General features: G+C 51.9%; 1 protein-coding gene across 1 annotated transcript; it reads left to right on the forward strand.

Annotated features, from left to right (window-relative positions):
* The first annotated feature begins 268 nt into the window (after positions 1 to 268).
* MYL10 (myosin, light chain 10, regulatory) lies at positions 269 to 9,653 on the forward strand. The gene is made up of 7 exons (XM_006889802.1): positions 269 to 277; positions 2,607 to 2,699; positions 3,103 to 3,178; positions 3,894 to 3,998; positions 7,098 to 7,176; positions 9,198 to 9,246; positions 9,555 to 9,653. Exons 1-7 carry the CDS (start codon positions 269 to 271, stop codon positions 9,651 to 9,653), a joined length of 510 nt encoding a protein of 169 aa, XP_006889864.1.
* The last annotated feature ends 2,956 nt before the right edge of the window (positions 9,654 to 12,609 follow it).

Here is a 12,609-nt window from a genome sequence, read left to right on the forward strand (position 1 = left end):
CTTGGTGTGCCTTGTGGTGGTGGTGGTGGTGTGCCGTCGAGTCGTTACTGACCTGTAGCTGACCTTCCAGCAAGTTTTCAAAGGCAGTTAATCGCGTGGGAGGAGTTTGTCCATTCTCCCTCTGAGCATCTGGTATATTTGAACTGCGTGCCTTCAGGATTGCAACAAAGCTTCTTTTACCACTAGGCCATCAGAGCATTGGCTATAAATAAGTGGTCTCGTAGCCTTGATTTGGGTCTCCACATCCCCTGATTTGGTTGGGACCAGGATGATGAAGGTGAGGGCATGAGGAAGAGGAGAGAATGGGGACAGGAAGCAGGGTGGGCCAGGCAGCAGCAGACACGGACTGGTGGCTTCACAGCGGCAGAAGCGAGGCTCCCTCTGTGGAAAGGACTCAGTTCTTGGGCCAGGTCAGCAGGCTCCTTCAGAGCTGGGTGTGGGGGCTGCCTGTCAAGCAAGTGGGCTCGTCCTGCTGCTGATGTCCCTGGGCTCAGCTTCGTGGTGTCCCTGCATTCTCTCTTAGGCCTTTGCCTCATCTGCTTGGCCAGAGAACTTAGACTCCTGCACCAAGTCTCAGCTTGGCAGTCACCGCCTCCAGGAAGCCTGCCCTGAGTCTTCCAGGAATATAGGGGCTTTTCTAAGTGTCCATGTTTTCCCTTCCCTTCACTGTCCACCCATCTCTCAGAGGGGTGGTGGACTCTTTGGGGATGGGAGGGGTCACAGAATTGGGCAGCAGGCTTGACTGGAGACCACCAGGTGTATAATGACCTGATGTAAGAGATTCTTTGAAGCAGGTGTTTTCCTAGTTTATAACCAGGAACTTGGAGTTCAGAGAAGGTGTGTCATGTTCGTGGTAAAAGCAAAGTCAGGGTGAAAAGCCAGGGCTGAGTGACCCCTTGTGCCAGGCTGCCCCTTCTGCTGTGAGGTGTTCTGTCCAGAGGAATTTTTCTTCTGGGTACATTGTCAAGGTCAATTCTGAGGACACTTGGGCTGACAAAAGGCTTGGCTGGGAGGTCAGAAGCCTGACCAGGGCCCCGAGCCTCAGGTGCCCCTTCATGGAACCAGGCAGCGGGGTAACCTCTACTGTCCTTGAAATTTCCAGATTGCGCCGGGCACGCAGTAGGGCGACATTTAACAAGATGAACAGGAAAGGGCTGGGGGAGGCGGAGGTCTGAGGGGAGAAAGGGCAGAGGATGCCACAGCCGGAAGTGATCATTTTTTATTAATCAGAGGGAAATGTAGATGTAATTATGTCGGATGAACTCTGCAGGGAGGTTCTTTTCTTTATGATGTCTGAAGGGATTTATAAATATTACAGAGGTTTTACAGCACTATAACGGCTCAGCCGCCCCGCCAGCCCCCTTTCAAAGGATTAGTGGAGACAAAGCACCCAGTAAAAGCTAATTATAAGTCAGGCGGGCTGCTCACTCCTGACAAGGGCCTAGGAGCCAGAGGGAAGTGGGAGGCGGGAGGAGGGGGCAGTGTGAGCCTGGTGAGGGGGACCACACAGACACTGGATGAAGGGAACCCCCTGCTCAGGAGATAAGGCCGCCCAGGGGGCGGGGAGGACGTGGATATGAAGCAAGGGGCTACCAACACCGGAAACCGAACCACTTCTTCCTGAAGCCCAAGCCTGATGGTTTTCCCTTAAGCACCAATTCCACTGATGGCTGCTGAGGAAAAGTCAGCCCCCCAGGGACCTTTGGAGCCCCAAAAGCTTTCAGCGAATGCCTCATGGTGGACTGTTTGGCCCCATGAAATCCTAAAAGAACTGTCTAGAAGCAGGAAGAATGGCCAGAGCCCCCACACCTGTTCCCTGTGGGACTGCTTTCTCTGTGGGCCCTCTGGGCAGCTATTTCCAGAAATGACTGGTTCTCCACTCAGAGTCAGGTCGGAATCAGACCTCAGTGGGGTGAGGGGGCCTGATGGACATAAGGGTGGGGCTGGGGGTTGTCATGGAAATTTGCATTTGTCTGGGTTGATAAATAGGGTGCTAGGGAGGGGTGGCACAAGACTACGATGGTGGGTAGAGGTGAGGGCAGAACGCTGGGTCTAGAAGCTTCTCAGAGGGAGACACAGAGGAGTTGAGCTCAAAGGCCTCTTCTGGTGGAAGGCATTCCAGATGGGATGGAAATCGGGAGAGAAGGAAGCTCCAAGCAGGTTTGGGGTGGAGGAGGGGTCAAGGTGGGTGGAGGGCTACGTTGGAAGAGGCACATGGGGTGGGAGCTTGCTGGCTAAGGAGTCTAGATGCTACCCTGAGGGCACTAGGGAAGGTTCCAGAAGCTGTTTCTCAGGCTCCTTCGAGCTTTAAGTAGAAGCTCCATCGATGCCGAGTCCCCTTCATACCCTGAGTACTGGCAGGCTACTTACCTTTGAGGACCTAAGGCTTGGGGTCAGGAAGCAGCTGTTGGGTCTCCCCCTGGGAAAACACCCTGCTTGTCTTCAAAGCTTCAAGACATGCCCTTCAGAGGCTGTGACACCTGGCCCAGAGAGCAGGGGGGACCATGCCATCCAGGCCTGTGATGCTTTGGGGGGCTTGGGGTGGAGAGGACAGCCACCTCTCCAGGAGGGGAGGTCACTGCAAGATCTCACCTGATGCTTTGCAGGGACCCAGAAGAGCCCGGAAAAGAGCAGAGGGCGGAGCCAGCTCCAATGTCTTCTCCATGTTTGACCAGTCCCAGATCCAGGAGTTTAAAGAGGTTGGTTGTTGGAAGGATTGATGTAACGTGTAAACGCTTCCTGAGCTAGGCAGCGGACAGACCTCAGCCTCTGGGGGAGATGATGTTCTTATTCCTCGAGGCCACCTAGGGGTGCCTTAGGGACCTGGGGTCAAGGCTCTTCCCACCTTTGGGTAATTCCCCTCTCTGCACCTGAGCCTTTGCCTTCAGTGTGCCCTTCAGCAAGCTCTTTATATCCTGGAGCCGCGGTTTCCCTGTCTGTCAAATGGGATTAGTATGAACACTGAAAGAGGCAAGAGACATGAAACCCCCTCAGGAGGACCAGTGTGGCCTGAGGTTCCTCGGGCAGCAGCTGACAGGAGACAGCCTCAGGGCAGGGGGAAACTGGGTAGAGCTGGTTTTTCAGTGCCCCCATCTCTGCTAGGCTTTCACCATCATGGACCAGAACCGGGATGGCTTCATCGACAAGGAGGACCTGAGGGACACCTTTGCTGCACTGGGTGGGTGACCTGGGTTAGTGGTCAGTCTATAGACCATGGGTTGGCTGGGCTGCGTGGCTCTCAGGACTGGGAGGAGGCCCTTCTGCTGGATGAGGCCCCAGGAGTCTGGGGCAGTGGGTGCTGCCAATATAAGGGACACGGATGCTGTGAAGGTCTCTCCAGGGGTTTCTGGGTCTCAAAGGCCCAAGCCAGCAAAGGGGAGAGCTCAGGTGCAGGTTCTGCCAAGGCCTGGCATGGAAGGTCAGGGTGTGGGGAGGACCCACCAGAGCAGGGAGAAGCTGGTGAGGTGGCCGAGCTGGGTATGAGGCTTTGAATGCCAGCAGAGGCTTTGGCATGGAGAGAGGATCAGTAGAAGTGGGCACAGTCAAGTCATCTCTACACTGAGCCCTGGGGTCTGGCTGTTCACTGGGACGGTGAGCAACCCCAGAGCGCCATGTCAGCCCAAACTCACTGACCTCTCTTGGGGCCGTTGAGGGCACAGCTTGTCCCTCAGGACTTTCAGCCTCTTTTGGCCTCAGTTTGTGCCTCTATAAAATGGGGGTGATGACTGATTAGCTCTCTTTCTTGGAGTCCTTCGCTAGGTGTGAGCTTGAATGCTCCCCCTACCGTGGCAGGTGGGAAAGACCCTAGCGCTGAGTTGGGGGTGAGTGGGATGAGAGAGTCGGGGACTGAGACAAGGACCCCCTAACTCCATCTCTCCCCACCTGTCCCTCAGGCCGCATCAACGTCAAGAACGAGGAGCTGGAGGCCATGGTAAAGGAGGCCCCCGGGCCCATCAACTTCACGGTCTTCCTGACCATGTTTGGGGAGAAGCTTAAGGGTGAGTGAGGTCCTGTCCAGCCGGAGGAGAAGAGGGGTGAGCTGGGCAGGGGAGCCATCTCCCCACCTGCACACGGAGACATAAGCAAGGATGCTAAAATTCGTCTCACAAACTTAGGTCATGTTGTCAGGAAGGGCTGGTCCTTGCAGAAAGACATCATGCTCAGAAATGCGGAGCGTCAGGGAAAGAGAGGAGAACTCTCGATGATATACAAACCGACACAGTGACTGTATCCATGGTCTCAAGTATATCCAAGATGATGAGGATAGTACAGGAGAGGACAAGGTTCCGACACTTTGTGCATAGAGTTGCAAGCGTCGTAATCAACTTGATGGCACCTAACAACAATAACAGTCTCTGTCTATCTGTGTCTACACACAGAGAGAGGGACAAAAAATGAGATCTTTCAGGGGAGCTCTGGTGGCCTAGTAGCAAGGAGCTGCAACTACAATCCCAGAGGCGAACGGTTCGAATCCACCAGATGCTCTGCTGGGGAAGGAGGGACAATCTCCTCCTGTACCAGTCAGATCTGATTTGACAGTACATGCACACAAAAATAATAAAATTTTAAAAAAATATTTTTTAAAAAAAGAGATATTTCTTTCAAGGAAATGGATCAGGTACTTGTGGCTCCTGGCAGGTCCCAGGTCCGTGGGTCAGAGCTGGGCAGTGTGATGAAATCAAGATCAGTAGCCAAGGCAGGTCCATGGTTCAGTTCCAAGAAGAGGGGATGATGAACCAGATGCAGGATTCAGACCGAGCAAAAGCAGGAGAACTTTGCCAGATCTCTAAATATTCCCCATGGGCCACACCTCCCATGACGCTCCCTTTCAGTGATTGGCTGTTTATCAATCGCTTTCAGTTATTTAGCAAGTTAAATGATTGTGTTACTTCCGATTTCATCAACGGAGTAACTGGTAAACGAGGGCTCATGGTCAGACAGGTTGACACACACTCTTGACCATCACAGAGAGGTTAGGATCGGTGGCCCAGCAAAGAGACAAGTTCAAGGTGGAATGCTAATCCTGACTCCTGTTCTACCCACTGAACTCTCCCGTGACCCATTCCTCCTGTGTTAGGGATGAAGACACAGAGGGTCAGAGAGGTCCAGGGACTCTCCTCCAGGGCAGACTATGGACAAGGACTGTCCAGCTGGGACAGCAGAGTCACTGGGCCTTGATGTCTCCTAGCAAACGCTGGGGGTTGTTCTTGGGACCGTCGCTGTCTCTTTAAAGAGCTCAAGCCTAGGAGGCTGCTTGGGGCACAGGAACTGTGGGAAAGGCCAGCGACTTTAAGAAGAGTAGATGGTCAGGACGCCTCCCTTAGCTCCGAGCTGCTTGTTTTACACCATCAAGTCTGAACTGGCCCGTGGCTGACCCTCTAGTGGGTTTTCAGAGGCAATAAATTGCACAGGAAGAGATTGCTGGCCTCTGTGCCGTCCCCATGAGGCCTTTTAGAGCCTCTGTGGACGCATTGGCCTCGGGGCGCAGCCCTTGGTCAAGGACTCTGATGCTTTGATCTTTACGTTTTCAGACAAGTTTCCCACATTGTTGTTGTATACTGTCAAGTCGGAACTGACCCAGAGCTGACCTCCAGTAGGTTTTCAGAGGCAGGAAAAAGCATGGGAGGAAATAGCCCAGCTTTCTCCTATAGAGCAGCTGGTAGATTCAAACCACTTGCCTTTGGGTTGGCAGCACAACTCCTTACCACTAAGCTACTACCTGCCCCTAGAAGGGACTGGGGGCAGGGCTTCTGAGCCTGCTCAGTTTGGCCTGGGAGCCCTGGGCCCACTGTCTTGCCCAGCAGTCACTGTGGGATGAGGCATTGGCACCTCCTGCCCCAAGGTTTGCATGTGTGAGAGAGAGGTGGGCAGAGGGGATGCAGGCTTGGAGAGTGGGAGGTGCAGGGGGTCCTTTCTGGATGCTCAGGACAACAGAAGAGCAATGGGAGCCCCTTTCGGGTCACTATGGGCCCCAGGCTTGTGACAGATGGGAGACCAAGCCTGAAGTCGCAGTGCAGGCCAGTGAAACAGCCACGGCCCAGACCAGCTGGGGCCTCAGGGCATCAGCTTTTTCTCATTTTTGCAGGAGCGCCAGGCTGGAGCCCCAGTGGAGCCTGTCGTGCCATTGTGGCCAAGCCGCGTGAGCGGCCAGTGGGTGGGGACAAGCACGGGCACTGCTTCATCCCACTAATTGGGACGAGGAGGCTTTATCATGAGGCCCCCAGCGAGGCCAGGGAAGCAGTGCCACTGTGTCCACTTTATGAGCACAGGGAGGAGCCAAGGGAGGGGGTGGGCAGGCAGGCGGAGTGTCCGACCTTGGGCCGGCGCTAACTGAGTCCACATGCAGCTGACCTCAGTCTCAGACCCACCAGGCAGGGAATGCTCAAAGCGCACGTGGGGCTCTGGGAGCTGTGGGAAGCCAGGCGCCCATGGCAGCCCCCACGGTGACAGAGGGAGCCATCACTCTGCCTGTCATGCTGCCTTCCCAGCTGTCAGGAGCCTCCCCAGCTCGGGCCCATGCTCAGCTCCCAGCTGCCCTGCCCGGAGGAGGCCCCCAGCTGTGAACCCCCACACCCACCAGGACCTCACAAGTCAGTGTTATGTACTCACGGAGTCTCCTGCTAACCAAGCACCCAATCTGATGGGAGGAGTGTGAAAATGGGGTCAAACCTTTGACTTCACAAGTGGGCAAGAGAATCAGGTCCAGCATCAGGTCAAGGTTGATTCCCAGTGAGGTGAAGGTCAAACACTGTGAACTTCCAACGCTTTTACCACTTCCAACCCAGCCACCTCTCCCATGACCCTTTCCTCCCCTGCTGGGTTCATTGCAATGGCCATTCAGAACTCACAGACTCTCTTCACAGTGATGGGGCTTATTAGGGAAATACAGCTTACAATTCAGGATCAGGAACAATTCAGGATACAGTTCTTCAGTGAGGATTTCTCAGCTGTGGCAGCAGGCAGAGCTTTCTCCTGGCAGCTCAGTTCCTGGGCTTTGCCTCTGTCCCACTCGGGCAGGTGTTATATGTCTCTGTGGCCTCTGTCAGTGGAACCCTCCTCACCCCTCCCTCACCCTGCCCTGTGTGTGATGTTTCCAGGCACAGACCCCGAGGAGACTATTCTCCATGCCTTCAAGGTGTTTGACACAGAGGGGAAAGGCTTCGTCAAGGCTGATTTGTAAGTCACCTCCCCTTGGATTGAAGTTTGCTTTCCTCCAAAACTCAGGAGATTAAGGAGCCAAGATGAGGGTGGTCGGGTACAGCTCAGTTCTCTCTTCTACCCCAGAATTCAGTCAAGCTCAGGAACCTGCCTGATGTCTCATCTCCCCTCCAGCCTCAGTCCCCCTCCTCTACACAGTGGAAGTGTGTAGTGTGAGGTTTCCTGGGGTCTCCCAGTGGTGGTAGGAGGGGAGATGAGCCTTGAAGATGGCCATGGGTGAAGGTCAAGAGTATGCCGTAGTTGGAGGATGCAGCACTTTCGGGGAGTAGAGTACAGTGACACACACACTGGTTCCAGGACCCTGGGTCTGCCCTCAGGTCATTGACAAACCTGAGAAGTTAGGCAGGAGCCACATGGAGGTCAGCGTGGAGGAGATGAGGGCATGTGCCAATGGGCATGGGCATGAACACACACTGTCCTCTGGGCCCCTGGACTGACTGACATTCTGGAGTCAGGGGGCAGCTCCATGAAGGCCAAGGGTCCATGGTCTGTGAGGAGCAGGGAGTCACGTGGTGGAAGGTATCCAGGTGAGACCCTCAGCTGACCTCTGAACTGTCCTCTTGAAGCCTGTCAGAGCCTCTGAAGCCACATTGGGTTGTGGGCACTTGCCCTTGGTTAAGTTCTAATCTTCATGTTTTGAGACAATTTTCTCCACTTTGTTGTTGTGGGCTGTTGGAACTGACCCACAGCTGACCCTCCAGTGGGTTTTCAGAGGCAGTGAACAGCATGCGAGATTGCCCATTTTTCTCCTATGGAGCAGCTGGTGGATTTGAACTGTGTTTTTTTTTTCCATAACAAAATCCTTGAATATTGCAGTCAGAGTCTCTCCTACACCTCTCTTACCCAGGTTGCTGAGAACTTCTCTTTCTTCACCCCTCCCTCAGGTCTCAGGCTCCCACACCCACCTTGGGGACTTGGGAGAGCACTGGAGACATCTTGAGGTGGCCTGGGCTCGACCTTCTGCCCATGTCCACCTTTACACTTCTCAGCATGAGGGCAGCCTGGAAGGAGCCCTTTGGGGACTAGATTTGGGAACTGGAGGTGCAGCCCCTCTCCCACAGCCCACCACCCACTCACTGCCCGCAGGGACGTGAGACCTGGGAGCTGGGCTACTGGCCAGGAAGGTTCTGGCAGAAGTTCTTTGCTGTGTTTTGTAGAAACAGAGTCTGAAAAGTCCCCATTTGGAGAGCTGGAAATTGGGACTGTCCCGTAGTAACATAAATAATGGAAAATGTGTGTCGGTCCTTCGTAGGGCAGCTGCTCCGGCGCCAGCAGATTCTCTGGGTGTAGGGCAGCTCAGCCCCTGAACCCCACCTGCCTATTTCCCCTCTGTGAGCCCTCAGTGCCTTCCAAATATGTGGGACTCCAACTTCTTGTGCTCATACATCCACGTGGGTCCCCTTTTCCTCTCTGTCACCCTCACCCCAGGCAGCTCTGGTTCCTGGGACGTTGGGTAGATCCACCCCTTCCAGACACTATCTATAAAAGGAGGGTAATGGTACACACCACCCAGGGCTGTGAGGACAAATGAGTCCTGCTCGGGCCTCAAGGACCCTGCACTGTGAGGCCAGTGCCCTGGTCATTGTAAAGCCTCAAGAGAGCTCAGGGATCATCACCAAGTTACCTGTCAGGACTCAAGAGGAAGAAGGTTGCTCCCTGCAGGGATCTAGAGGCTAACCTCAGTGCGGTGAGAAGTCAGGCTCCAAGGTTTACGTTTGGTCTCCTCGGTGCTGGCGGAAAGCCCACATCACAGATATGGATGTGTGGAGGCTTGGAGAACGGATATGACCTGTGTGAGTCCATGTGGCCAGACAAGGGCAAGTAGGGCCAGGCCAAAGCTGATGTCCTTCTGGGCCAGGACTCCCCCTACTCCCTCACCTGCCTTCTTTGCCTGCACCCCAGCATCTGCGTGGACCTGCGAGGCCCAGTGGGGAAGCCCCACCCTGAGCATATCATCTCCTTTTCTCTCCCTTGAGCAGCATCAAGGAGAAGCTCATGACCCAGGCAGACAGGTTCAGTGAGGACGAGGTAAGCCTGGCCTTTGCAGGGTCCTTCCCACACCATGGAGGGTCTTTCTGGGGTCCAGCCTGCTCTGTAGCCCCACCTCCCCTCTGGGACCCTTTTCTTCAAATTGGTCTCCTCCATCTCCACGGTGAAGAGCAAGCAAGTAGCTGGTGGGAATTCAAGGGTTAGAGCTGGGCGGCCTTGGTTCTAGGCTTGGCCCTGCGCCCTGGTGGAGGGGGACGGTGCTACCTGACCCCCACCCCCAAGACCCACTGCTCCAGCCCGCAGCCACTCTGGGACCCTGGTCCATCTTGACTCTCTTCCACCCTCAGATCAAGCAGATGTTTGCAGCTTTCCCTCCAGATGTGTGTGGCAACCTGGACTATAGGAACCTATGTTACGTCATCACGCACGGCGAAGAGAAGGACTAGAAGGACGCCGATGTGCCTCCCCTCAGAGTCAGCAAATACAGAGGGGAGGTGCTGGGTGGGAGAAAGCCCCCCCCCCCGGTCCCGTGGGGGCAGACGCAAGAATAAATAATGCTAACAAGGTCTGAATTTTCGTGATTAATGCTCCAGTTGGGGAGAGAGCTAAACATTCCTATCTTGCGGGTTTTTCCAAAACTTTTTTACTCGCCTGGCTTTGCTCAAATGTTCCTGATGAGCTGGTGTTTAGAACTAATTGACAGTTTTAATGATCCCCAGCTGGGCCGAGGGACAGTGCACTCATTTACGAAGCTTTTACTGAGCACCTAGTGTCTGCCAGAGCCTGCACCAACGCTGGGACCGAGGAGGTGACCGAGGAGGGCTTGTTCAGGACGATCGTGGAGAGAGACAGATGAGCTGAGGGGGAGCAGGCACCCAAGGAGAGGACAGTGAGGGAAGGACGTCCAATCCAGGAGAAATCTGCCAGCAAGGAGCTGGGCAAAGTCAAAGAAGTTAAGCAGGAGAGGATGGCTTCAATGGATGCTGACGGGATAGGCAAAGATTTCTAAAAGGATGCAAATAGCACTGACCATAAACTTTAAAAGTGGGTAAATTGGACTTCTTCACAATTAAATACTTCTGCTGATCAAAGGAGATCATTAAGAATGTGAAAGGGCATTGCGTGGAAGACGATATTGGCAACCCACGGGTCTAAACAAAGGCCTTGTATTCGGAACATGTTTTCTAAATCCTACAGATGAATAATAGGCAATAACCAAACTAAATAAACAGATACTTCAAAAGCAAGGCTCTCCAAATGGTCAGTGGACACAGGAAAAGAGGCTCAGCCTCATTACTCATAAGAGAAATGCAAATTAGAACTTCAATTAAGTACACACCTAGTACAGTGGCTAACATGAAAAAGGCTGATATTACCAAGTGTTGATTAAGGTGCAGAGCACCCTGAACTCTTGGACCTTAATGTCAGGGGGTAAGGTGGGTCGACCACTTTGAGAAACTAAAATAAAAACACACACACACACACACATATATATGTGTGTATATATATATATTTGTGTGTGTGTATATATCTTGTCTCAGGGAGCTCTGGTGGCCTAGTGGCAAGAAGCTGTGCTGCAATCCCGAAGGCACACAGTTCTAATCCCACCAGCTGCTCTGTGGGAGAAGGATGGGCAATCTTCTCCCATGCGATTAACTGCCTCTGAGAACCCGCCTGAGGGTCAGCTATGGGTCAGTTCCACCTCAACGGGACACGATGAGAGTTATAGAAAAGCTTCAGGTCTTTTGTTCATAGGGTCACTATAAGTCTGCTCAACTCAATGGCAATCAACAACAATTTTATATATATGTGAAATATATATGTGGAATATGTATGTAAAATATATATGTGAAATATATATGAGATATATGACATACATATATATATGAAATGCATATATGATAAATATATATTAAATATATACGAAACATCATTGGTTTTTCTTCTCGAGACAACCTATCCTAAGACAACCTCTGAGCGCAGGAAAGGAAGCGAAGACACAGAGCTTGGCCACGGTCACTGGTGGAACTGGAAGCTAAATCCGGGCAACCTAATTCTGAGCCTCTGCCCCAACCCTCGACTCCATACCATCTCCTGAGGAACACGGCTTCAAGTGAAGCTGGGGCCCAGAGTTTCTGGAAGACCAGGTCTGGGTTCAGCCTTTGAACAAGAGGAAGTCTTTGGGGGTGGGAGTGGGAGGTGGTGGGAGACGCTGCAAAGCTGGTTCTGAGTCCCAGCCATTTTGGGGATGATAGAATAAAACACTACTTTTCCTCGCAATTGTGTGTGTGGAACCTACTGTTACAGCCACTGTGTAAACTTATCTCCTTGAGGGTCTAACTCTTTTTCACTGATCACCTACTTTACCAAGCTTGAGGTCTTCCTTCAGGGACTGGTCCTTCCAAATAACATGCCCGAAGTACATGAGACTAAGTCTCACCACCTTTACTTCTAAGGAAAACAAAGATGCTACCAGCTGTGTTTCTTCCAAGACCGATTCGTTCATTTTTCTGAAAGGCCATGGTACATGTAGCATTTTTCACCAACACTGTAATTCAAAGGCATCCATTCTTCTTTGGTCTTCCTTCTTCATCGTGAGCTTTCACATACACATGAGAGTATTGACAATATCATGACTTCTAGACTCAGTCCTAAAGCAACATCTTGGCTTTTTGACCCTTTGAAGAGGTCATTTACCCAATGCTGTATGCACATCATTTGATTTCTTGATTGCTGCTTCTACGGGCATGGCTTGTAGGTCCAAGTAAGATTAAATCCTTGGCAACTTTCTTATTCTCTGAGTTTATCGCAATGCTATTTATTGGTCTAGTTGGGAGGATTTTTATTTTCTTTATGTTGAGGTGAAATGCATACTGGGAGCTGCAGTGTTTGGTCTTTTTTGGTGAGTGATTCAAGTCCTTCACTTTCAGTGTGCAGGGTCATGCCATCCGCGTAATGCAGGTTGTTGAAGGATCTTCCTCCAGTCAATTTCTGATGGCGGAGTTGGTAAAATCTTGCATCTCTTCATCTTTGGCAGTATTGTTTGGTGTGTAAATTTGATTAATTGTTCAAGAATATAATCCTAGGAATTTGACTATATGAAGTAAAACATGGCATCAAGATAGGAAGGAAAGCCTGGGGTGTATGAATGACACCACCTTACTTGCTAAAAGGGAAGGAAACTTGAAGTACAGACTGATGAAGATTAATGGATTCAATATTAAAATAAAAAATCCTCACAACTCAGTGAACAAAATCATGATAAACAGAGAAAATAATCATTCCAAGGATTTCATTTTCTTTGAATGCTCTATCAATGGTAATGATAGAAGTAGTTGGTACATCAAATTGTGTATTATATTGGACAAACATGCTCCAAAAAAGCCTCTTTGAATTGTTACC

The sequence above is a fragment of the Elephantulus edwardii genome, unplaced genomic scaffold (assembly GCF_000299155.1).
Source record: "Elephantulus edwardii isolate Elephantulus edwardi_28Jun2011 unplaced genomic scaffold, EleEdw1.0 scaffold00080, whole genome shotgun sequence".
Classification (NCBI taxonomy): Eukaryota; Metazoa; Chordata; class Mammalia; order Macroscelidea; family Macroscelididae; genus Elephantulus; species Elephantulus edwardii.